The sequence below is a fragment of the Acanthisitta chloris genome, unplaced genomic scaffold, assembly GCF_000695815.1.
Source record: "Acanthisitta chloris isolate BGI_N310 unplaced genomic scaffold, ASM69581v1 scaffold10522, whole genome shotgun sequence".
In the NCBI taxonomy this organism is placed as follows: domain Eukaryota; kingdom Metazoa; phylum Chordata; class Aves; order Passeriformes; family Acanthisittidae; genus Acanthisitta; species Acanthisitta chloris.
The window spans coordinates 32,795-60,014 of record NW_008659882.1 but is presented as its reverse complement, the minus strand read 5'-3'; the positions used below and the strand labels follow the sequence as shown (position 1 = coordinate 60,014).

The 27,220-nt window shown below is 40.5% G+C and overlaps 1 protein-coding gene across 1 annotated transcript in view; it reads left to right on the top strand.

Annotated features, from left to right (window-relative positions):
- CLCN1 (chloride channel, voltage-sensitive 1) overlaps positions 1–27,220 on the top strand; it is a 37,585-nt gene that overhangs the window by 4,568 nt on the left and 5,797 nt on the right. Inside the window, exons 2-18 of the mRNA XM_009069580.1 lie at positions 1,761–1,911; positions 2,443–2,574; positions 4,033–4,161; positions 4,265–4,398; positions 5,177–5,254; positions 9,959–10,037; positions 12,399–12,524; positions 16,479–16,563; positions 19,100–19,201; positions 20,975–21,059; positions 21,442–21,591; positions 23,549–23,618; positions 24,908–25,018; positions 25,148–25,361; positions 26,032–26,165; positions 26,686–26,912; positions 27,030–27,135. Of these exons, the coding sequence (XP_009067828.1) occupies positions 1,761–1,911; positions 2,443–2,574; positions 4,033–4,161; positions 4,265–4,398; positions 5,177–5,254; positions 9,959–10,037; positions 12,399–12,524; positions 16,479–16,563; positions 19,100–19,201; positions 20,975–21,059; positions 21,442–21,591; positions 23,549–23,618; positions 24,908–25,018; positions 25,148–25,361; positions 26,032–26,165; positions 26,686–26,912; positions 27,030–27,135 (2,113 nt within the window). The remainder of the gene's footprint in view (positions 1–1,760; positions 1,912–2,442; positions 2,575–4,032; positions 4,162–4,264; positions 4,399–5,176; positions 5,255–9,958; positions 10,038–12,398; positions 12,525–16,478; positions 16,564–19,099; positions 19,202–20,974; positions 21,060–21,441; positions 21,592–23,548; positions 23,619–24,907; positions 25,019–25,147; positions 25,362–26,031; positions 26,166–26,685; positions 26,913–27,029; positions 27,136–27,220) is intronic.

Below are 27,220 nucleotides of genomic sequence, written 5' to 3'. Positions count from 1 at the left end.
ATTCCTCACTGCTTAATGTACCTAGAGAGTATTAGTAATCACATGGTTAGTAATTGCTTTAAATTTGTCAGCTTCCAATACAGTGATGAATGGAAGAATACCTTCAGCTGTTCTGATAGGTTTGTTTAAGAGACAGCAGGTGAGCCAACTTAAGAACAGGGTGATTAAAAAACTTAGATGTGTGTTCTGTGAAAAAAAAACCTCTGCTAGAATTTCCAAACAGAGCTATGGCACTTGATTCAAGTGTTTCTCGATGAATATATGCAAATAAATAAAATACTTATGACCCAAACTTTCAGTCACATTTGTTGTCTGGAAATATTAATTGGTAGAGCACTGAAACAGGTGTTCAGAGAAGCTGGGTAATTTCTGCCCTTGGAGATGTTTATGAGTTGCCTGGACAAGGTCTTGAGCAGCCTATCTGGCTTGTCTGGCTTTGGAGTTTGAATGCTGGGAGAAGAACTAGAAACCTTCAGAGGTGCCTTCCAGTGTAAATCTTTCTGTGAGTGTCTGAATCTGTTTTGTCTTGAGGGAACAGGAACACCTCTTGTGTTGCCCTAAAAGGAGGAGGCAGGAACTGTCAAATAGATATGTGTCCTAAGCATGTGGTAGTGTTTTGTCTCCCTCATATGCTTTGACATTCTCCAGCTTAAATGTCTGATTTCGGTAATCAACACATAGCTCACTCTCCTCCTGCCACTCAGAAAATCTCAGAAAAGCAGGTGTTGTGCTGGGGGGGAAGCAAAGAGTCACCTTCTCACAGGTGGGAAGTGCATCAGGTGGTAACCTGACCTGAAGTAAAGCCAAAACTGGTTGATTGAAGGGCATGGATGGGGAGAAGTTTGCTTGCTGCTTCTCAAATGCACACCTTCCCCACCTATACTCTGAAAGAGCGAGGTAGGATAGCTGCTCTTCAGGGAATCTGGTAAACAAACACGGGAACACAGTCAGGGTCCTTCAAGTTCCCTTGAGATCTTGTTGACAAGACAGCACAACTGCTGCGTTTACTACAGATCTATGTATGAAATGTCCTTGGTAAGCACGTGTAGCTAGTTGTGAATTGCATATAACCAATTGCATTTCTAAATTAGTATCTGAAGACACAGACTGGATTAAGTAGTTAGGAAATTCAGATATACATGAGGAATTAACATACTGGTTTGGGTAAATAACGGGAGAAGGTGTGCAGTACCCTGTGATATTTCTGAGCTGATGCTGCTTCTTTTCCTCTGCAGGCACCATCAATGGCTGTGTGCCCTGTTAAGCATTCCTTGGCAGCAGGAGGAACAGATGCAGGACATTCCTGCAGCCTGTTTGATAGTGTAATAACTCTCAAAACCCTCAGAGATGTTTTACAGTGCTGCTGAAATCTGTGAGACAGCCCTGAGGATGGCAGCCTCATGTGAACTATTTTGACCTTCTTTTGTACCTCCAGAAAGTCTGCTCAATCTCTTTAGACCACAGACAACTTTTTCTTAGGATGTTAGAAAACTATGAATATTCTGTGATCATATCTTGTACCCCCAAAAAGGAGATGAAAAGGTTTTGGAGAGACTGGAAAGAGGGAACTAGAAAGGAAGAAGAAAAATTAATATGTGCTGCATCTACATGAAAATTTATGTCTCAGTCTCCCTGCTGAGGTACATTTGGGTCTGCACCATGTGGGATGGTAGATCAACCTTTTCATCCTTAATGCTATTTGTGAAGGAGCAATTGGCTTATTTTTTTCTTCTGATCTCACTTGCTTTCTGCTCCTCTAGCTTTATGGCCAGTACACAGACCAGACAACTGACATTTCAGAGAAGGAAGCAGCAAAACTACTGAAGAAACAGGCCCAAAAGAACAATGGAAGACCCCTGAAACGAGACAGCCAAGTACAGATCAAAGAAGAACACTATTCCAAATGTCAAGGTAGGGAGAATTCATCTTTCATAACCCTATGACCAGATACTGGGTAGGCCAGTCAGAGAGATGGAATTAAAGCGAGGCAAACAGACTAGAAAATCATGACTACATAGAAGCAAAAGAAGAAAGAAAGGGAATAACACTGGGCTGAAAAAAAACCCTTTACATGTGGGCTTTCAGCCTAGGAAGAGACAAGTTCTGTTTGAAATAATATATAGTCCCAAGTTATTAATTTTTTACACAGCAGACCTCTGTAACAGGAGGAAAACTTCTTTGTGTCAGATTTTTGCTGCTAGTGTACAAGATGTTAAATTCCACCGCATGTGTTCCAACCACTCCTTTTTTTTAATTTTTCAAAACTGCATGAGGTGTTGCAAAACAGTGTGAGAGAGAGATGGGTACTCGTCCTTCAACATGAAATCCATGATACTTCCAAATAAATCCTTATTGAGTCAGCCCTCAGCATAGGAGAGGAGAGACAGATATAGGCTTCATCTATGTTCGCTCAGTTTTTATGTTTCACTCTTCCCTCCACAGACTGTGCTAGACGAATCCAGAAATATGTTACCAGGAAGCTTGGAGAAGACTGGATTTTCTTGGTTCTTTTGGGTCTGGTCATGGCGTTGGTGAGCTGGGGAATGGATTATGTCAGTGCGAAGAGCATCCAGGGTGGGTTCCATTCAGGTGCTGCAAAAGTAGACTGTAAATTATATGAATATTTTACAAAGTCCAGTGACCAATGTTCCTCCTCCATTAACATCAGTGTCCCATCCTCATCCCTCGCTGCCTATGAAGTTTGAAGTTCTTGTAACATAGTAGAGTAAAAGTTAACAAGGGAGAGGTTCTTCAAAGGAATGGCAGGGAAAAGTAAGTAAGCAGGCAGAAACAAAGCACAAGTGTATGATGATAGTCCCTGTCCCTCATGCTCCCTTGAATATGCAGGAGCACAAGAAAGTGGTACTGTGGTTATTCCTATTACACTGCTTCCCTTCCTCCCCAAGAATATTAAACACATGGGAGATGGGGAGAGGAAGGGGCTCTTAGGTGTCCTCCTGACACTTTTACCTCAATATCATTCTTTCCAATTTTTATTTATAGAGTGTCCTGCAGGTTTCTGCTACCTGGACACCTAGTGGTCTCTCCTTTGACCCTTTTCACAAAGATCTCCTATTCACTGTCTTACATCCCTTCCCTGCATTTTTCCTGTGATCTGTCTCCCTTTTGCCAGCTATAAAAATTACAAGATATTTCATCTCCCCTGCTTCCCATCTCAGTGTGCATATGCACATGCAACACTGCCCACATCTTATTAATCCTGGCCAGCACATGCACATCAACCCTTTCCTCTCAGTGCTCTCGGCTGCTGATATCCACCAGACACTGCAATTCCTCAAAGCTCCCAATATTCCTTCAGCCCAGTGCTCCCCCCTCTAGAGCTTCCCCATCTACCAGGCATTTGGCATACTCTGCCAGTCTGTCTCTTATACTCCCTGCAGCTGAGTCCTTCGGGATTTTTTTTTCCTTTCCCTCTGCCAAGTCTCAGCCTTCTACTGTGTGGGGAGCCAGCTCAGGCAGAGAAGATGCAGTTGCACAGGAGTTGCAGTTCAGTTTGGATTCTCAGCAGCTCATGCTGTTGTATCTGGCTGAGCAGTGGTACCACTGCTGTTTTAATAGCTGTTGGCACAGTTCCCTTCATGCTGCTGTTCTAGTAGGCAGATCATAATCAGAGCTTTTAAACTAGTTTTTATGAAGAAACCATTGCTGGACCATTTTATTCTCCTTCAGGACCCACATAAGACCCTCAGACTGCCAAATGAAAAGACACTGTACAGTGATTCATCCTCATAACTGCATGTAACACACCTCTTCTTATGCTACATTTGGGCACAGGTACTAATAGTGTCTGACAACAGAGAGCCAATTCTATCTATTCCTGCAGAATGCCTGCTTTATTGGGGAATTCATACTCAAAATCTAACACAGCTTGTCTTAAAAAATGAAGACTTTAGGATAGCATTTCTCCAGGAGATTTAGCATGAGTACATTTAGCAAGTGTGTGATTCTTTGATGTCTACCAACCTGTTTGGAGCAGCTGTGGTTATTGACAACTTCTTTGTTTGTCTACAGCCTACAAGTGGATGTACACAGAGCTGCACCCGAATATTCCTATGCAGTATGTGGTGTGGGTTGCATACCCACTTGCTCTTATTCTGTTTGCGGCCGTTTTCTGCCACCTCGTCTCTCCGCAGGCAGTTGGTGAGGGCAGAAGGCATGGCAAGATCTGTTTTTGTCTGTCTCATTTTTCTTATTTCATTTGCCTGTGGGTTTTGTTCATCCCTTGCTCTGCTGTTGTTTTCAGGGTCTGGGATCCCAGAGCTCAAGACCATTATGAGGGGAGTTGTCCTCAAGGAATATCTCACTCTCAAAGCTTTTGTGGCCAAAGTTGTGGGCCTCACAGCTGGGCTTGGAAGTGGCATGCCTGTGGGGAAAGAGGTGAATATTGCTGTTTCCATGTGCAGTAGTGACCAAGGTATGGAAGGTGGGAGTTGTCTGTAGGAGAAGAGTATGTAAATGTTTTGTTCTTTCACCACCATTGCTCTTCTCAAAGCTCTGCTCTTTCCAACAACACATCTTCCATTGGCCATTTTGCCACTTTCCTTCCACTATGAAGGACTTGATATAGAAAACATCAAAGAACTCAAGTCAGGTAGTCTTCAAGAGGGAAAAAAAATTAAATGGAAATTATAGAACTGAGGAAGAGCACAAGTCTTATACGAAATGGCTGAGGGAACTGGGTTGTTTAGTTTGGAAAAAAAAGGAGGCTCAGGGGAGACCTTATCCCTCTCTACAACTACCTGAAAGGAGTTGTAGCCAGGTGGAGATCGGTCTCTTTTCTCAGGTAACAAGTGACAGGACAAGAGGAAATGGCCTCAAGTTGCACCAGGGATGGTTTAGCTTGGATAGCAGGAAAAACTTCTTAAATGAAAGGGTGGTCAGGCATTGCAATAGACTGACCAGGCGAGTGGTGGAATCACCATTCATGGAAGACTTAAAAAGGCGTGTGGTTGTGGCACTTGGGGACGTGGTTTAGGTGTGAATATGGTGATGCTGGATTAACAATTGGACTCTATGATCTCAGAGGTCTTTTCCAACCTTAATGACTCTATGACTGGCTGAGATGGTCAAAGAGAAATTATGAGGTAAGCAATAGCTAAATGGTTGTAGTAACCAGGGGATAACTTCTGATTTTCTTTTCCTCTTCTCTTTGCAGGGTCCTTTTGTGCATATTGCCAGTATCTGTGCTGCAGTACTCAGCAAGTTCATGTCAATCTTCTGTGGTGTGTATGAGGTAAGGCACATGTCTCTGCATACAGCTCTTCCACAGGCTGAACTCCTAAGACACACAGGACAGTATGAGTAGGCCAGAGAACACAGATGAAACATACAGTTTAAATTTCACTGTGCTGCTATGGAACAATAAAATACAAGACAAACAAAATTGTAGTGAAAGGACAGCTATACAGTCCAAATAACTGCGCAGGACCACCAATGTTACCTAGCAATTACACACAGACTGGTTAGGGATATGTCTTCGACAAGTTTTCGATCTCATGATGCTGATACCTTTGCATTGTGATCATTGTCTATATGTATTAAAAAAGTAGCTGCAGACAAAGATCAGTTTGTCTTTAAGACAAATTCATACAGCATTGCTAATTATAGACACTGACACCATCTCTATGCTTTTGCTGTCGCAGAACAGCCTCTGCAGGCGGGTCATTTTATTGACTAGTTGCATAAAAAAACCTATTAACTGCAGATATAGCTAAATGTAGGAACTTTGCACGCAGACTCTTAGCAAAGACTGACTGTGATACAACTATTGGAGGTGCTGTTTTACTTGAGTAGATCCTGTCTGCACACAAGGACCAGATGTCACTACTGAAGACCAGCTGACAGTACTAAAGACTGCACTAAAACGTGTAGAGCCTGCTATTTGTAATAGCAGTGGCTGAATTTGCTGCTGGCTGTTGCTTATTTTCATTGTTCTGGGTCCTAACCCCCTGGCTTTGCTCCTTCTAACCCCAGCATGCCTGTCTCTGGCTGCACTCTCTGTTCCAGAATATGCATAGGCAGCTCGACCTCCTGGTGCCGGCTTGCACAGTTGGAGTTGGATGTTGCTTCGGGGCTCCTCTTGGAGGCAAGTGTCTTCCTATATGTGACATTTAATGTATGATTCATTTAGCCTCTTGCTGTGAGATTTCCGGCTCTCAGGAAAGGTTCTCCACAGATACCTCTACACTCCAGCAACACAAGTTCTTTCTTTTCAAGTGTAACTGGTGGCCATGAAAGGAAGGGAAGGTTATAGAAAAGGTGACACCTATTCATGTGTTGATTTCTATGATGAATGATGCAGCTTGTTGAGTCCCTGCCTGCCATGGCCATTGTTCCACCTAGAGAGTACCAAGGACTCTCCAGAAAGTCAATAAGGATCAAGTAGAGAACAGAAGTTAAAAAACCTTCATGTAAGGAGTAGCAGTTGGGCAGGAGATGATGGCAAGTATGACAGGAAGTGACAATGTGAACTGGAAACTACTATATGAATACTTTATCAGTGGATGGAGTAACAGAAATACCAGTGTGTGCATTTTGGTTTCCCCATATAAGAAAGGTGCAAAGACCCAATCAGATGGTTGGGAAGCTGGAGTAGTGGTATGTATGGAGAAGCTGAGGAAGCTGGGTTTGTTGAGCCTAAAGGAGAAAAGCATAAAGGGGGATTGTCTAACTGATGTCATCAATCGCCTAAGTGGAGAGTTAGTGAAGATTTTTCCAGAGTGGCACAATGCAGGAGACAATGGGCACAACTCGCAACAAGGGAAATTCTGACTGTGTACAAGGAGATTATGTTCCCCTCTCCCAAGGGTGGTTCAGCACTGGCATAAATGCTCAGTGTGTCCAGGGAATTTCTACCCTTAGAACTGTTCACAACTCACCTGGACAAGAACCTGATCTAGCCTTGGAATTAGCAGAACTCTGAGCAGGGAGCTGAAGGAGACAACTCCCGTGGTCCATTCCCACCTTTCTATCATCCAGCTTTGAGGACAAATGTGGAAATGTATGTCTCCCCCTCGTATTTGTGCTGTCTTCGGATTTGCAGAATTTCTGTAAACATCACATGTGCCAGAGGCACATGTGGTAACTTCTTCCTAAAGCTGTGGAAATATACTTATAAATAATTTGTCTTAAAATATTCTCCATTCTTTGTTGTGCCTTCATTTCACTTTCCCTCCCACCATGCATTGCTCTGAACCTCTCTCCATGATTGTTGTGCCCAGAAGTTTAAGGAATTTTTAAATCCTGTGGGTTTTTTTCTTCATTGACTTTATTTCTTCCATGCACTACTTTCCTGTTATTCTTCAAATGGACAAGTTAGCTGACAAATACATGGTCTTGCATCAACAATAATGATCTTTACTCTATTTGGCTATTAAAAAAAATAGGAAGGAACATAGTTTGTCAGCTACAAATTAGATGTTCTTCAGTTGATATCTTGAGAATAGATATGGCAGGAAGAAAATCAGGCTTAGCAAGAGAGAGACTGAGAACTGTGTTTATGTGGGCAATATAGCAAGTTGCAGAAAGCTTGAGTTGAAGCCTGAGGCTTCAAGGCAAAACTTGTCAGTCTGCCAAAAACTTTGAGAGAAAGTAGGTTCAGAACTAAGGATTAGACCACAGTCAGGTGGTAGCATACAGGAGAATGTTATTTGTTACAATGGTAAAAAAACAAAGCAAAAAAACCCCAACAAAAAAAAACAAAGCAAAAAAACAAACAAACAAACAAAAAAAAAAACCAACAAAACCCAAACAAAAAACCCTACCAAACCAACCAAAAACCCCACAAACAAACAAATAATCAAAAACCCCCAAAATAATCCCAAAACTCCTCCATAGCAGTCTGTGCTTCTTGTTTCTTTCTGCATGCACGCAATCATTATAGTCTCAGAAACTGCAAGACACATTATACTTAATTCACTGGGAGAGGCTACAAAGAAAAGAGAAGGCTAAACAAGGAGTGGTCTGACTGCTGTCTTCTGTAGCTAAGGGAGGTGTTAGACAAAATAGCAAAGGTCTTCTCAGAGAACAGTGAAAGGACAATAGACTACAGGCACAACTTGCAACAAGGGAAATTCAGTCTGCGCATTAACAAAATTTCCCCCCTTGTCCCAAAGGTTCAGGGCCACACAGGTAACAAGAGAGGCTGGAGAATCTCCACCCTTGGAGGTGTTCAGGGCTCACCTAGCACCCTGATCCTTAGCACCTTGATCCTAGCTCCCCTGGTCTAACCTTGGAGTTAGCCCAGCTCTGAGCAGAGATAGAGAAGAAGCTTTCAGAGATACCTTCCAGACTAAACTTGCCTGAGACTGTGATAGCATTGTAGTATGGGAACAAACAGAAAGATATTATAGCTTTCATAGCCCTAGTTCCTCTTTTGAATTCACAGTAAATTGCTGAATGTGCTTTCCATTACCTGAGAAACATGTAATCTTCAGCTGACCTTAGTCCAAGATATAGCTTCAAACTTTACATCATGTTGGCCATGGTGCATAACTTCTTGGTGTTGTTGCTGGTAAATACCACCCTGTGTACTAATGAGTGTGGATTTGAAAAGCCAGTTTAGCCTTTGACAAGCAAATGGTGCTCAGCTTATTTTTTCTGAGTGCACTCTGGACCTCTTTGTTTGCCTGTTTGCTTTGGTCTGTGTGGCTACTCCTGTGTCCGACTGACACAATGCTGGATCCTGGGGGATGTCACACACCAAAGTGAGCACCTTCAACCTCTTGCTGTACTGCAGGCCATGTCTCATGTACTGTCAGTTTCAAGCTGTTAATCACTATGCTGGTGGGCTGTAACACAAGGTCCCCACCATTCCAGACACTTTGAACTGAGCCCCATCCCTGTTTGGACATGATTATCTCATAAGATCCCAGGGGCAATACTAGGGACCAGAAGTTACCTAGGACAAGGCTGTGGATAAGGACACATTATTCTGGGGCAGGGAATAGTCCATGGTCGTCTCTTGTCAGCTTGTGCAGAGGTAGCTTTGAGACACCTTTTGGTTGAGGTTCTATCAAATACCTGCTCAGGTAAACAGGAATTCATGGCCTTCTGGCCTTATTTCAGACTGGCCACCCAGATTCTCACCATAACACAGGACCACCCTTTCTCAAAACTCTCATGGGACATCTAAGAGGCTACTTTGGGAACACAGGATAGTAGAAATTACTAAATACACAGACTTTTAACACTAGTGTATATAGGATCTCGGCAAAATAAAATCAAATAAAACAAAACCTATTTGCTCACCTTTCACTATTCTCAGGCACCTCAAGGCCAAATTTTGCAGAAAAAACGGAAGAGCATTTTCACCATTTCAACAGCTCTATGTCTTCCAAAACTGTCTCAGGAAAGACTCTACCTTTTATACCTTTCATTTCCCTTTATTATCAGGATAGTTTTCACCAAAACAGCACAATGCTTTACTAGGTGATCTGTTACCCACTTACCTACTGGGGGTGAAAGGACCTTCAGCATTAGTCCATACTCTGCTCTGAACATGCATGTGCCTTGTGCACACAGACTCACAGAGTAGGTTTTTTTGAGGCACTCTGTGGCACATGTGAATCCTGAGATTCCCTGACAAAGTAAAAGAGACGGAGAGAAACCTGCTTATTCTCCTTCCACCTTGAGGAGGATTCTCCATGAGACATTTCTTCTACAGTGACAGAAATGTGCATTTTTAAATGGAAGATGAGATGCCACCTTAACCACGTGTCTTGAATGTGTGATTTCAGGTATATGCCTGTCCTGTGCCAGGTCTTGTCTTTTGAATATTTTGAAGCCATTCCGAAAAGAGAAGATAAATATAGCTATAACTCTGAGACTGGTGACAGAGCTGGGTGACATCAAGTGACTGTACATGCCAATTTTGTTACTCACTCTGCTTTCTTTCCTTCTCTCTTCTGTTTGTCTGTCTCGTCTCTTTCACCAGTAGCAGCCATACTATTACACGGATGTCCTGACTGTGGGGTGTGCTGTGGGTGTTGGCTGCTGTTTTGGGACACCACTTGGAGGCAAGTGGCTGTTCTGTTTCCTTTTTCTCAGGTACCTAAATCCTCTCCTGCTTAGTCCTCTTCTCTCCCACTTTCCTGCACCTCATTTTTGGTCTATCATATATTTTGGATGAAGAAGCTTACCTTTAGTGTTACCAACCTCCTCAGCAAATCTGACATGGTCTTTTTTTCCACGTGTTGTGCACCTTCTGGAGACAGGAGGGGAAGGCTCTCTAGAACACTGGTCTCCAAATTGGGGTGTGCACAGCTCAGGGGGTGCGCAAGGTGGTCTATTAGGTATGGCAAGGAAATATTGGAATTTCTATTTTTTAATATTAAAAAGTAAGTAAATTAAACTTTACTAATATTAAGCATATGTATTGGCAGTGGTGACCTCTCTCAGTCCATGTAATCTAGCCAGTTGTCACATACAGTGCATGAAGTGTAGAGTTGTTCCCAATGTGGAGGGTTGACCATGGTGCCCTCACTCATTCAGCATATTGCAATGCGTTGCAATCAATGTGTGCCCATACTGGATTAAGTGGATTTATGGATTATATTATCTAGTGTTAACTAAACTAATCCTCACAAATTGGACAAGTGGCTTAAAAAGACTCCTGCAAAGAGGCCATGGATTGAAGATAATACTAATAATGTGAGCACAGACAAATGACAAGAAAGTGGCAGAGCTGACACTTCTCCTCCTCCTAGTACAGGCTCTTAATCAGCCACACTACAAGGTACAAACAATGAGCAGCTAATCAGGTACGACAAGAAGCTGGACAAATAAAATCAAAATTATCAAAGGCTATTTTAAATATGGATTTACATCTGTTACTGTTAATGATGGACCTCACCCTGAGTGTGTATTGTGCTTTGAGAGGTTGACTAATGATGGTATGAAGCCATCAGAATTAGAAAGTCATTCTAAATCTAAGCATCCAGAACATGAAGACAAACCTCTACAATTTTATCAGCGATTTCAAGCCATGTGATATTTGATCAAGTACTTTACAAAATTTCACTGAACCTAATGATAAATGTATAGAAGCCTCCTTTGAGGTTTCTTCCTTTGCAGTAAAAGACAAACAGCCACACACCATTGGGGAAATGCTTGTTCTTCCTACAAGAACTACTTTCTCTGAGCCACCAGATCTACCAGATCTATCAGAGAAGCTGCATTCCCAACAGTAAATTACTTTGTTAATAAAAATGTTTTATGGAAAAGCTGTGAAAATGTTAACAGCTGGTGGAGTGGACTAAGAGAAGGTTTAGGTTGCAAGGTTGCATCAATAGCATCACACCTGGAATTCGTTCACTGCAGTGTTCGTAGGTGAGCTATTGCAGCAAAGAAATGAGAGCCAGACCAGTTATGCATTTTTCTTTTACAAAAGGCAAGAGTTCTGAATTTGTTTATCTTTACTGTGATGACAAGTGCCTGTCAGTAGTCTGCTACCTAGCAGTTATTTTTGAAAAAATAAACATACTTGATGTATGTACTTGATGTACTTCAAGGTGAAAGTGATGTTCACAATGAGTGAGTGTGACTGCTTTTCAAAAGAAACTTGTGGAGGTTTTGTGAATCTGTTGCCAAATACAAAGCAAGTGTCTCAGCTACAAAAACTCTCATTAAATGTACGCTTGAAAAAAACTTGGAAACAGAAATTTCTAACCAGTTTAAAAACCTTCAAGATTAAGATTTTCAGTGAGGTTTGAACTTTCTTGTTAAAGATATAAAAATTCAATTCCTTCTGATTATTTTGCAAGAGCCAAGTGATTGGCATCCAGGAAGATGGAAATTTACTGCCCAAATTTCAACAAAAATGTTTGCATAAGTGGTGGGTAGGATTGAAAAAATAGTGTCATGATTTAGTCAGCACAGCCAATTTCTTGCATTTGGATCTGTATGTCTTTCAGAGATATCTTTTTCAGATATGACAGACATTAAGACAAAGTATCAAAATAAACTGAACATAGAACCAAAATTTTGAACCACTGTGGCACAAAGTGTTAAATCCAGATGTTAAAAACTAAAGAAGAATATCAGTATTTTTAGTGAAAATATTTTGCTGTTCCATTAATAAATAACACTATTTTTAAAAATTTTGTTTATTTCATCTTTATATCATGCCTTTTAATTTCTATTTTTTGTCTATGTTTTATATTGTACATAATATTTTAGTACACTAGTACATGCATATTATTTTTAAATAAATACACATATAGAGGGGAGGATACATGCTCAAAAATCTTTTATTGGTAGGGGTGCATCATCAAAAAAGTGTGGAGACCACTGCTCTAGAAAGCTGTTCATAAGCCTCTCTCATGCTTCTAACATTACACTTCAGATTTTAACTTTGCTCCCTTTCCAACTCTTTCTAGGGGTTCTTTTCAGCATTGAGGTCACTTCCACTTACTTTGCTGTGCGCAATTATTGGAGAGGTTTCTTTGCAGCTACCTTTAGTGCCTTCGTTTTCCGAGTCCTTGCTGTTTGGAACAAGGATGCAGGTAAGCCAAGAGCCATTCCTACTCTCTTTGTACAAATTTTTCTCTATTGATGCATTATTTTCCATCTTTCTCAAAACCACAATGTTCCATGGTGTTTGAAATTTCTGCCATAACACATGACTTCAGGCAGTAGAGAAGGAAAGAGAGAGGGAAGTGGCTTCTCATCAGTTGTCTAGCCCAACTTATTTCTAGGTGTGCTGGGGATACGACTGATAAATGACAGAATATGAGTCCTAAGTGAGTAAGAGAGACCCTGAGGTGGGATTTTTGCCTCTGCTGAGCATAACATCAAGACTGCAAACACAGAGATATCCCATCACAGAGGATGTAATACCTTCCATAGTGTATGCTCCTGAGATCTGCTGGAAATGGCATAGTCTGATTTAGTCATCTCTTGACTAAAAACATTAAAACAAATAGTCAAGAAATTTGAGATGATAAAGTGATAAGGAGGCTACAGGATTGGTAGGACCTGACCGAAGGTCCTGAAAAAAATAACTGTCTCAAGTAACCGGAAAACATGAGTGCAACATTTGTGCAGACAGAAATAGCACAGGGCAAGCTTGTTTGGAACTTCCAGAGAATTTCAGACACTATGGCAATAGAGTTCTGATGCAGAAGGCTGCCATTTCTATGTAAACGTCTTCCTTATAATGTCTTTATCTTATATAATGAGATCTGTTTTATTGATCTGAGCTCCATGTGGGTAGTTTACTTACTTAAAACTGGTATAACTTATGCCTCTCTTGACTTCACAGGGCTGAATTTTTGGAGGGGTTGAATATTCTCTTGAAGAGGGAAAAAGACTACACTTTCTACTTGAATACAGAAAGTGACTACATCTTGGTTTGTGTAACACTACTTAAAACTGAGGGGTATTCAACCACTAGATCTGCCACTAAAAAAAAAGACCAACCACATCTTTCTGTTCTTTACAGAGAAAAATATAAGAAATTTGAAGAGATATGACAGGACATAATCTCCTATCCTTCACTCTATCTGCTCTAGCTCCCTTGCTGATCTCTTGAACCATTAGAAATTAACTTAATCCTGAAACATCTTGACTGCTGTCCTTTCTTCAAAATCATCCAGACAGCTTTAATGCCCATATTAATGGCCCTTAAGTTCTGCTTCATTGACTGTCTGGGTTAAAAAGCTCCATGATTCAATTTTCTATGAAAAATTGTTCCTTTTCATATTTCAGAATTTTCTTTGTCTGTGTTGCCAGTCTCCTTGTCCTCGTATTAAGGAACTAAAACTTTGGTCTAGCTAAGTCATTAATTATTTTATCTTTTATCATGCCTGCTCTAGCTTATCTTTCATGTCTTTTCTCGCTAATTTCTGTTGGAAAGTTACAAGCCCAGTCTTTTCCATCTTTTTTTCATGCCAGGATTTTTCTTAGACCCCCTCTCTGATGTCTTCACAATCGGCTCCAACATTGACACCATTCAACACCACAGGGCTCCAAGACAACAATTAGCAATTCCTGCTACATGTGTATTATGACACATATCATGACATGTCTGACATAATAAACTCACTTTTTTTCTCTCTTTGGGCTAGCTTCTGATTCGTGATAATATTTTCCCTTTTGCTGTTTGATTACTGGACCTCTACATGAAACTCCACCACCTCAAGTAGGACCTCTTAATAATCTGAATAAATGCCATTCCCCTGAATCTGGTTATGCTGTTTTCTTTTAAAAACTCCACATCAATAAGTTCTTTTTCATTTGAATTATCTTTATTTTTCCTTGGCTTTAAGGTTCAGCATAAGTATTTCCAGAGTTGTGCTTGCTTTTAAAATCCGTATGTATTTTACCAACTTGCCAGGTGCTAATGCACAGCCATCTTTGCACTTCATAACATTGGTCCACAACCTTATTAAACACATATGCTATGCATTTGTTCCCCTCCAGTCCCTGGAAGCCCTGATGTCCATTAGAGAAGGGGAATAATTTTTTTAAATAGCTCATCCACCTCATTTCTAATCTGCCTCCTATCTCAATGCCTTTTAAATCCACAGGTTATTTAAACACCTCTTTTATTGTCATTTTTCTGCCTTCAAACTGCATTATTGCTCCCAAGAAATAGTAGGTAGGGAAGTGATCTCATCAGAGGGACAGATGCAAAGAAGTTGTGTAGCATCTCACCAAAATACTTTCCAAATAACATCTGGCCCACTCTGGTTGACTATTGCAGCTTAAGCCCCTGTCTGCATGTCATAGAAAACAGGAGTTCTGCCACATGCAGTGTTTCTGTTTTACCATGTCAGGAGCTTTCATCTTATTTGCCATAGAGTTTTATGCCTTGCCTTCCTCCTGATCCTTCTGGTCACTTCTATATATGGCTCAGTGTTATTTTAAAGTTTGAAGCATTTTTTTAAGTAGACTTTCCCATAACTAGACTTTCTCATTTCTTTTTACTTCTTCTAACCTTGTAAAATTTAGACAACTAATCTAAACTAGTAGAGTTTGTAGCCAGTGGAGAGAAAAGGGCTTAGCCATTCAGTTTCAGAATGCCTTAGTCACTCAGGAAAGAGGATGAAGATAGGTGAGATGAATTGTTCTGCGGAAATCTCTCTCTGCCTTGTGGAAGCAGAGAGGGAACCTAGGAAGACTAAGACTAAATACTGTGACTGTTTCCCTTTGCCCTGGTCATCTTTGCTATCTGTGGCAAAACTTCGAAAATGAGCCCTACTATAGTTTTTAATGTGCTGCCATTTGGTAGCTTGGCCCATCTGTTTCCTAAAACCAAATTGAGACAATCGGTTTCTCAGGCTGATCTAATGAAAAAAGAGATCATCCTGCTTTTCAGTGTCTTCCATCCCTCACTCTTCTTCCACCCTTTCCTTGTACCATCTCTGTGTTTGTTGGACCACTCCATTCAGCCAACTTCCCTGGCAGAGGACTAATCCAGGAAAAGAGTGGATAGGTTTTCTGGCAGGTTTTGGTGAGGTGAAGGAACTCAGTGAAGGCTGCAACGTGTTGGAATGGGCCCAACAGGAGAGGAGAACAGTGCAGCCAGGAAGGTAGAAGAGAATTGAAAAGGCAGGGAGCAAAATCTTCCCAGTTTGGATAGCAGCATGCAGTTAGACAGGCTTAGCTATCTTAGGTAATGTAACCCACATTGCTCTAAACCTAGTTCTGTCTGACCAATTAACAAGTAATTAATTCATCCTGTAATTATCATAAGATGCTAGATTTTCACTGCTTTTTTTTTTTAGTTCCTCATTGTGCAAATAATTTCCTTCATCCAGGGCAATTTAGGATTTATATCCATCCTCATTCAGCTGCATTTCCACTCTGTATTAAATTACTAATTTGTACTTCACTTTCACTTTATCTACCCAATTACATACCTAAAGATAAAAGCAAGACAGGTTTCAACATTTCATTTTAGCGAGGCAACACTACCAGAAGGGGTAAGCTGGAGAAGATGGAGCTTAGCGGATCATTTCCATCACTGATTCTAAGACTTTCTTTGGTTTGGCACCAGTAAAAAATTCTGGAGATGTAACTTCAGACAGGATCTGAGTCTTGTTTCTAGAAGGTAATCACAACTGTGAGTGACACAGCTTCTCCAGATATGTAAGCACTGCTGGCCTCAGCAAAGAAACTTTCCAAAGTCAGTGAATATAGTGGGAAGAGGGTTTTTTTCCTCTAGAAAATGGATGGTAGAATAAAAGAAAGAAAAGAAAGCCCTTTAAAAATCCAGGATTGTAACTAAAAAGATGTGCACATTCTCTGAAAACAAACCTATAGCCTCTAGAGTGGTAGGGTTGCAAGTGCTCAAAAAAGAGCAGTTTGCTGACCTGTAATATTGCATATAATGTCAGGAAATTACACAGGAGCATGTATAAACTAGTTTCCCTGCCTCTACCCCTAGATTTTATGGCATTTAACTTCTCACCTCATTATTACCTTCCCTCCTCTACTTCTTTCTTCTCTCACAGTTACCATCACAGCCCTGTTCAGAACAAACTTTCGTATGGATTTCCCCTTCGATCTGCGAGAGCTGCCAGCATTTGCTGTAATAGGGTAAGTTCCTGGGAACCTGACTCCTTGCCCTACAAAGACTAAAATGGGATCTCTGTTAGGAATTCTTCTGCCAAACAATTACATACATCACTTTTAGACACTCTGGTTGATGCAAATAAGGCTTCTACTTGTGGGAATTCCTTCTTCAGAAATGGTGCCCATATAGCACAATGGGTAAGGAAGGATATGTGGATATTATCATGCTGTTTGTTATTTCCTTTCCATATATGTTTTTCAGAATTAAGCTCTGGGGAAAAAAAAAAAAAAAAAGAGAAAAAGTAAGTCTAACTTAGTTGAAGTTTTGGGAGTAGATTTACTGAACGGCCTTTTATCTGTTTTGATGGCATCCCCAAATGGCCTTTTCACATGACAAAAATGGGACAAAAGATTTAACCAAACGTTTTCTTTTTTACAAGGTCAGAATAGTTGTCCATTTCAAGAGAGTTTGGTACACTTGACATAGTGGCAACAGTAACTGAACTGTAATTGGATTCAGTGAGAACAGTGGTTAGTTTATTAAGATGAGCATCAGTTTTACTTTGTTTATGGAGATATCTAAATTACTTTCATTTGTGGAGGAAATTTTGGGAAATGAAATAATGGCCCTAAGAGGAATGAAAATTGGGAAATACTAGAGAAAACCTGAGTTTGGACTTGCTGTGGAGAATTTTCTTTGGTTAGAACTTGAAAGTGGCTCCAGGGAAATCACTGCAGAGCACTAATGAAGGGGATACACTGTAGGAACAAATATCTGTGCTGGTGGTGTGACCATGTTCTGTCGCAGGACCTGGATCCAAGACCAGAAATATATTTGAGGTATTCCTGGTCCTTTTACTAGGCTACTCTCCTATTAATTTACTTGACTATGAACCCCAGTGGGATTTTTTTTTAAGACATCAGATATATTGAAAATCTATGAATATACAGGGGCTTTTGCTAGCAATATATATCCACTTTGTTCCCCTTAAAGAGATTTTAATGCTGAACTTGGGGGAATCTAATTGTTTAGACTGGCAAGGAAAAGGTAATCCCTATGATTTACAGCTGATTGGTAGAATGCAAAACTTCTTGTCACCATGTTTTGAATTGAGTTGACCGAGCTGGGTTTTTTTTCCGTACTACACATAGGCTAGGAAAGGAGTATATGACAACTGCAAAATGCTTTCAAATGCCTGGGTGCACAGTGTAGTATTTAAAACAAAACACAACCCTAAAGTCTTGGAAAGTCTTGGATAAAGTCCTGATGCCAACTTGGAATGCTCCAAATTCTCTCAACATTAAATCTCAAAGTTGAACTCTTTCTTTCCAACATATTTCTCCAGTTTCAGGTAGAACAAACATTATCAACAGGTAGATCTTGCTCTTCTGTGTCAGGAAATGTTAATTTGGATAATATGTACATGAGGAACATTTCCTGTTCACTGACAAATTGGTAGACATGAATGGAGTGATCTATTTTTTAATATAAAGTATTATAGAGAAACTCAATTCACTGTGCAGTCCTTAGGCTTATATTGCCTAAGGGTCTGGTCTGTCTAACAGTAGTGCTAAACAATGCTGGCTTTAACTGTTTAAGAGCAGCTCATTGGATATGTTGTCTGTGAACAGCTTTATATTTAGATTAAACGTGTTTCTATGCAATTTTTAAATGATCAAGCAGGATTTTTTTTCAATATACAATGTTTTAAGTATGCTAAATTAATCTTTGAATGAGATTTGGCAAAAGCATTCATAACATATGACAAAGGAAAATTCCATTAATTTTAAAAATTAATAGAATAAAAAAGTGATCCGATTATCCTCAGTATTATGTGGGTTAATTACTTGCCACATAAAATAATACTTTCCCTTAACAATTCTAAGCACATTCTTCTTTCACTAATTTTGTAACAATTTTTTAAAACATTTTTATTTCTCCTTTGCATATTAGGCCCTATTTATTCAGGTTTCATTAAGCTACAGAACATAGGGATCAAGGCCAGTTCTTAGACAACTATCCTTTTTTGACTTTATTAGGGTCAGGAACATAGGCCTAAGTGATCAGGATTGTAGAGACAACATAGTTTGCATTAGGCACAAGAGTTGCTATTACTTTTATTGGTTGTTGTAGGCATATAATTTTGCTGAACCAGAGTTAAACTCCCTTAATTTTTACTATTTCCTGTTCCAACCTGATGTTTCAGTTCTGACAATACTGGTCTTTGCCCAGTTGCTCTTCACCAGCTCCCACTGAGGACTCGGTTTCTTTGTACAGATTATTTTATAGATGAGATTTCCCCCTCTAAGCAAGAGAAAATTTAAGTGGTAAAATGGCAGTATGTACAGCAAAGAGGTCCAAAGTAATCTCTTCCCTTTCATCAGGGAGTCAATGTCTTTAAAATGAGTTGCTGTAGGAGTAACCCTCTAGGTGACATTCATAGACATTCAAGACTTCATAAGCAGCTGAAGATGAAACCAGTCAAATCAATTTTCCTGGTTGATGGTTTGTGTGTTATCTATTGTTTGTTATGATTTAATCTATTTTTCTCCATTTTAGCATATGCTCTGGATTCCTTGGAGCATTCTTTGTTTATCTCAATCGCCAAGTGGTCCTGTGTGTCCGGCGTCATAAGACTTTGAGCTTGTTTCTCACCAAATAGTGAGTGCCTTTGAAAATACTCTCTTTAGTGACCAGATTTTTACAACCTACTGGTATCTGGATAGTAACAAAAGCTTTCTGGAAGATAGAAGATAGATATTTCAAGTGTAAGATAGTAACAATATGAGAAATTGCTGTTATGCGAGAGTAAGATCTCTGAAACTATCAAAGGAATATTTGCTATGCTGGATTTTCTTCTTTATCAGCCCCAATGGTTTCAAATAGCTTCTTTATTTAGAAGGGGGAGTCTGTAATATTCATTAAGAGGACAAGAGAAACTATTGATTGGATAGAAAATATTTATAACTAGAAAGTAAATTATCATGCTTCTTCAAATTATGTCATTTCTGTTTAATGTTTTTAGGATCTGTAAAAAAATCAATATCATTTATATGTCAGGAAAATTAAATACAACTGGAATCTAACTATGACTTTAAAATCTATTTTATATATCAAAATATGGGCCAAAATGTAAAGAATGTGCTGCAGTATTGCAATTACTGCAATCTTGAGAACTAAAAGCTGAAAGTGATAGTAACCAAATGGTGTGAAATGCACCATGGAAGAGAAATGCAAAACAAAAATCTTAACAATCAAGGTTTTACAGGGCACTTGAAGATATGTTTTCCCCACTCTCCAACAAAGTCCTATCCTCCAAAGTTATAACCTGAAGAAGAAAAGGTGGCTAACTGTTGTCAGTCTCTTTACAGAAGAAATCTGATGGTATGAGAATTTTTCAAGTTAAGAGGTGTGGATCTACATTTCTCAGCAAGTTGAAGACCTGAGCAGGAGAAAACAGATAAATAGAAGTTCAAGATAGCTTAATTTTTTTATGTGAAAGAAAAATTGTCTTTCTTCATCATGTAGCATTACCCACAAGCATCACCAGGGCCATCAAACAAAGTTAATAAAGAAGTGGAGCAAAGCCTGGAAAGTGGAAATTTACTTTAATTTCACTAATTTCTCAGAATTTTGTAGGTCCCTAGACTGAAAGAAATTAAAGGTTATATTTTGTCTTCCTGAATACTACAACAGGTCAGCCAAAATGTCCTGTAGGGAACCCAGTAACTTGCCAGGGGAGACATGCCAGGATTAGTCCAGCATGTAGAGGCAGCTTAGACTCATGTTGTCTTAGTGCTCATGAAGTGTCACAGTTTACCCAGAAACCCACCCTGGGTCTGGACACAGCAGTAGGAAAATATAGATAGCTTCAGCCTGCTGACTAGCTATGTCCCACTGGCCCAGCACAGCTAGACCCACTGGCTACTAAGGACACCTTTCCAAAAATTGTGGCAGTCAACAACTCAATAGAAAAGATAAGCAGTTTTTCCCATAAGAATTAATGCAATACAGGATATCTGCAGGAATCTATGAAATAAAAAACAAAACTATATTTAAATCCCCTAGGACAGGATACATTACATGAGGGATGAAGAAGAAAGACTGGCATAATCAGGACAAATGGAGGAAGCACTGGCTTTTGTCAACAGGTCGACACATCACTGCAAATACACATTTCCCCCCCACATGTTCAAGCTTGCGCATTTTGTACATCCTTCTCTTCCTCCATCCCTCCCATTACATTAATTCTGATGGGGAAAAGGGCTTTGTTGACAGGTGAACTCTGTATGAATTATGATGATCAGTGCAGCAGGGCATAAAATTCCCAGTAACAGCACTCTAAAGCAATGGCTACAGATACAAAGAACTTTCACAGAAATAACATTCACAGAATGTGAAGGCATATTTAAATAATTTTTCCTTTCTTTACAGCCGACTCATATACCCTGGGATTATAACCTTTATTATAGCAACTGTGACATTTCCTCATGGATTTGGGCAGTTCATGGCAGGAGAGGTGAGAGTGGGGGTTGTATTAGCAACTCTGTGGAACAGTCTCCCCTTATCCTGTGCCCCAGTAACCTCATGTCATGGAAAGGGGAAGAAAGATATGGGAGCAGTTTGAACAGAGGAGGGGCTATATGATCTCTGCTATCTCCTTCATATAAAACTTGAAAAATGTCCATTCTCCTGAGCAAATAATAAGGAACCCCATGTGTAAAAGTAGTTCTCTCTTCATCTGTTCAGATAAAGTTCTGTCTCTCTTCCTGAAGATTAAAAATGTGAATTAAGTCTCATGAGTTATCAAAGTAAAAATCTCCTCCACCTTTTTTAGGAACAGAGGTAGAATATTTACTCCATCTCATCTCATGACTCATACCTGTTTTTTTGCTGTTTAGCTGATGCCACGGGAAGCCATCAGCACTCTCTTTGATAACTATACCTGGATAAAACACACAGGTGACACTCAGATCCTAGGGAAATCTGCTGCCTGGATCCATCCTGATGTTAGTGTCTTCGTCACCATCCTGCTCTTCTTCCTTGTGAAGGTAGGAAGCACAGCTCACCATAACCCTTCTCCACTCAGAGTGAATATTCTTGACCCTTTGTAAAACAGTTTGTGAACTGCCAGTGAGGAGTTGCTGGGTGTTGAATGAAGCACTACAACTGCAATGGATTTCTACATCTTTTGATGTGATGTTTACCCACCTTGAATGCAACATTACCAAAATTATTAGGGTAGAGTTTCCTGGCCTTAATTTAGTGGCCTCCTTCACTGCTCCCTAGGTCACCCTCCTCATGCATCCTTCTGAATGACCTTTGGTACCCACTGTATAGTGGTCGGTAGGGAGGACTACATCAGGAAAGACTTCTCAAGTTCCACAAAAATAAGTACTTGACTAAAAAGCTCTTGGAGAATTTATGTTTGATCTAAATAGAGGTTGATACAGTCTATTTTATATTCCTGACTACAGCCAGGAGGCAAGTAAGAATATGCAAGCACAATCTTTAGTTGTGTGAGGCTCAAGGATTTGCTAGCAGTACTATAACTTGATGGAGAAATGCAGCTGAAAACTGTTTTGCTCACTTCTCAGAAAGCAACAGTAGATTAAAAGTTCTGAGCTGACATGGTCTGTGGAGGTTGCAACTGTTCAGCCTCTGAAAGGATCAGCTGTGTAACTGATATAGGACAGAGCAAAAAAAGAAAGATATTTGAAAGAAGAAAATACCATATTCCAGTGTTCAAAATACAAGTAGAATGAAAGAGGCTTTCCTAAGATGGAAAAATATATATCTAAAAAGGTAAAATTTCATAGAAAATGTACTTTCTTATTTATTTATTGCAAAGGAGGAGAAGACCTGAGGCCACCTTATGATGTCAGTCGAATGGTTTATCTTGGCTTCATTTTCCCTTTTGTGCCAACCATCCTGTGAGGGTTACAGTGGAAAAGCTGTCTTGGGTGGATTTCCTCTATGAAACTGTGAAAGGATTAGTATCTCAGATGTCTACAGCTACAACAAGGTCTAGAGAGGCATCAGCTACTTAAAAGGAAGGATTTGCCTTGAGAATATGAACCTGAAATACCTGAAAGCCTTGTCCTTGATGTGCTGGACCATGGCTGTGTCTCTTCTATGGATGATAGAAGGAACATCTTGCCAGTACCCTTCCTTGTACAAGCTTTTGAAACAGCAGCATTCTTAGTGATTCCTTCAGCTGTGGAAATCCTTGTCATATTGCCTGAGAAAGCCTAAGCAAATTGGCCTTTGAGGTGTTTGTAAGATTAGACTCTTGTCTCCAGAAGAAGCCTGTATGTGCTGGGCTAAGTCAGCATATGAATTGGTCTTAGCAGTACCAGAACAAATTTCATCATTTTGACCAATGACCAACATAGTGATAGGACAAGGGGCAACAGACATGAGCTAGAATAAAGGAAACTTAGGAGCTGGACTTCAGGAAAAAATTCTTGCGAATGTAGATCAGCACTAGTACAAATTCCCAGAAAAGCTGGGGAATCTCCACGCTTCAAAATGGTCAGAACTCACCTGGATAGTGCCCTGAGCAAACCCATCTAATTTAGTAATTAGCCCTTCTGGGAGCACGGAGTTGGGGAAAAGGCCTCCAGAGTTCCCTTTGCACTGAAATCTTTCTGAGTCAGTGAATTTTTGACATCTCTCTTCTATAAAAAGCTAAGCAACTTGGAGCAGTAGGAAATACCAACTCCCAAGGTCCAAAGCAAAGGAGTTCTCATGTTCATCCATCCCCTTGGTGATTCAGCTTCACTGCCTCCACAGCAGTCACCCAGAGATCCTCTGCATCAGTGTTGGTGTGTTGCCAGAACTCCTCTACCTTTCATGCCCCAAAGTCCCTTTATCCTTCGCTTTCTGTCTGAACTACTGCATCCCTCAGAATGTTTCCTTGTGGATTCACAGGCTGGGCAGTAGAGTGGGGCTGCAGGAAATGCTATTGCTGCTCAGTAACAACTGCACCTTCTGCCTCTGTTCTAGTTTTGCATGGCTGTCGTTGCTACCACGATGCCAATCCCCTGTGGAGGCTTCATGCCTGTTTTCGTATTAGGTGAGTTTCAATTTCATGTTGCAGCATATACAACTGACAGGTGGAGAAGTAAGAGAGACATTGTGTACATACCCAGTAGGTTTCTTCTAGTGTATGAAGGGTCACCACTTGATGTTTATGACAAGCTTGATTAGCAGTCCATATACCAGCCTCTGAGTCTCTGCTTTTGCCATTTTCCCAATCCCCTGAAATCAAATGCTGAGGAGGAAATCCCTGTCCTTTTACACAAGGAAAGCCACACTGTGGGGAGACATTCTCAGCCATGGCCTTCTAATCTCTCTGCCTCTTCACCTACACAGAAATCTTCATCCTACAATAACTAGTAGTTACTCCTTTCACCCCTGAAGGCCAGCTAGAAGAGATAACCTCAAAATTAGTACCCACAATGTCATCTACCACTGATTCATTTCTTTTGGCTGAAATACGGTAACATACCGAAGTTTATTGCTTTTTAACTGGTTTTAATTCCAATAAAAAAAAAAAAAAAGAATAAAATAATATGATACTAATGTTAAGAAAGAGAGCCTAAGTTAGATCAAAGTATGCAAGCTCATGAAGTTCAGCATTAAGTACCCACAACTCAAATGAAATAGTGTGCTCTAAGGACCTCTGGGTTCCGTCAGGCAGCAACTGAACCTGAGGCAGTAGCATGCCCTTGCAATGACGAATGATAACCACAAACAAGGCTTCATTCAGAAAGACCTGGCCAGCAAGGCAAAGAATTTGGTTATTTCTCTGCATTCAGCATTTTGGACACAGTTCTGGAATACTGTGCCATTCTGTGTCCACCATACAAAAAAACCTGTCTGGACAATGTCATGAGTGACTTGATCTCACTTTCAAATTAGTCCTGTTCTGAGCAGGGGTCAGAACACAACCTCCGAAAGTCCCTTCCCACTTGAAACTTTTCTGTAATCCATGATTCTAATATTTTGACATTCACAGACTGAGACTGAAGGGCCTCAGCTGTGATCTAGACTGACACTGCACATAGTCTAAAACTATGTCCTCCTACCTGGGAATCACAAGTACTGCTGTGCTTGATGTGCCCAAGTGGATGAATGAGGGGTCAACAGTATTTACATATCTTAGTACCTTATTCTCCTCTTGGAGTCTAACTTCTGTATTTTGTGACCAAGAACTACTCTTTAGCGCCCAGTGTCATCTTAATGTAAGTTTTGGCTTTGTTTCTGTTAGAAAATATTCAAGTGATTGTCCAGCACAGCTGCACAGCACAGACTGGATGTTCCTTAGATGTTAATTCCATAATTGTCAGTGATATTTTTCAGGTGCTGCATTTGGACGTCTAATTGGGGAAATCATGGCAGCACTTTTTCCCAGTGGGATCATCTTTGATGATATTGTTTACCAAATCTTACCTGGAGGGTATGCTGTCATTGGTGAGTCTCCATGTCTTTTTTTTTCTTTACCTGGTTCCATCACTGTAACTTTCCTGGTTGACATTATATGCTGTTTCTATATGACAGTCTTCTTCTCTCCCCATTGCTTTTCCACTCTACCTGGGAAAGGTGCAGCAGCTATGACAGGAGCGGTGAGCCACACTGTCTCCACTGCTGTGATCTGCTTTGAACTGACAGGCCAGATCTCTCACATCCTCCCCATGATGGTGGCTGTCATTCTTGCCAACATGGTGGCCCAGAGTTTGCAGCCCAGCCTCTATGATAGCATCATCCAGGTGAAGAAGTTGCCTTACCTGCCAGACTTGGGCTGGAATCACATAAGGTATAGTAGTAAAACAGAGGTGGATGTGAGGAGTGGCAGAGAAATAATGCAGAAGAGGATAAGACCACAGGAAAATAAAAGGTTATTAAAAAGGGATAGTACTACAAATGAAACAAATAGGCAGAATAGGCTTGTGGCAAGAAAAAACAAGTGGTGGAGCAGAACTGAAAGCACAGGTTTGAAAGACGTGCAGTATTAGTGAATTTGTATTGATATTGCCAAATTACTCCAGTTTAAAAATTTTAAAATTGTCTCATTTATCTAAATTCAGTGGGGTTTGGATTTTTTTCTCCAGCAAATGTCTGAAATATCATATTATTTGGGTATTTTGCTTCAAGCAAAATTCAGTTATTCATACATATGTCTTCTTCTCTGTAGTATATATAATATACATAGGAATGTATATAATAAACATCTATACATATATGTATACATATGTGTGTAGTCTATGGTGAAGGGTAATGGAGTGGAATACAACTGTAATATAAATCCAGTTACTCTGTGTTGATCCTGTTGCAAAGTCCTCTGGTTACTCTCACAAAAGATCATTTGGCAACTGTATTGAAAACACTTTTTAAAGAAGTGGTAATTTATGTATTTCTTCAGAGAATTGATCTGCTACACCTTTTTAATATGCTAAATCTTCCCCTTATTGTCCATAAATTCACAGCAAATACAATATCTTTGTTGAGGATATTATGGTGCAAGATGTGAAATTCGTCTTCTCCAACTGTACATACCGAGACTTGCAAACACTACTCCAAAACACCACAGTGAAGACTTTGCCTTTGGTAGACTCACCAGGTAAGAAATGTGGAGAAAGTGGTCCTTCCTGAAGACTGTCCCAGCTTAGAGAGCCAAAGAATCTAGCTTTCAAATTATCTACTGTGAAGCACACAGTGTAACCTACACATAAAAAATCATCATAAAAAATTTTCTTCTGTGGATGGTGTATGACAGAAGACTGTTTCAGCTGATCAGACAGGTAAGCTGGAGTGTGGGTGGTGAAGCAGATATAGCAGGTAAGGGAGCTGTGTGGGAAGTTTGTAGACTGAACTGTGACAACAGGACCCTCATGGGATCTTGCATAAGAAAAGAGCCTGGTTCTGATGTGGTGTTGAGGAATGGCACTGCTCAGGGAGGGTGAGCTTCCTTCCCACAGCCTAGTAGCAACTGAGAGGGATGTTCAATGGCTCTTGTACAGCTCTAGATAGTATGAGTCCGAGCACTTTGAAGAGGCTGGAGGGAGGAAAGGGCAGTGTGTGTACAAGGAGACTCAAAACCTCAAAGTGGCTTAATGGCTTCTCTGCTCTGTGTTATGCAGAGACCATGATCCTTCTGGGGTCTGTAGAGCGGTCTGAACTGCAAGCTCTCCTCCAGAAACATATAAGCCCAGAACGGCGACGGCTCCTCAACAGAGAAATGCAGCAGAAGCTGTCTGAGGCACCCTACGATGGACACAGCAAGGCATTGTGGGCAAATCTGCCAAAGTTGAAGCATGAATCTTTTGTGTATGTTGACGAGGATGAGGATACAGATGAGAAGGGAGAGGTGAGGGAGAGAAGTGAAGAGACTGCAACACAGAGACTGCTCAAGAAGCAGTAATGCTTTTGGAGAGGCTGAGAAAGAAATGACACAAGGTAGACTTTTATTTTCTCTCCATAACAGCTGCCTCGGCCCCCAACTCCCACACCCAGTTATCCAGAGGAGCCCAATGGCCCGACAAGTCCTCTTAAACAAATGCCTGAAACTTTGGAGCCCCAGCAACACTCAGGTATGATAACTTCTGGCATGCCTCAACCACATGCTAGCCAGCTTGGGAAAGCTTTCATGCTGTGTGTACATGCCTGTGTGTGGTG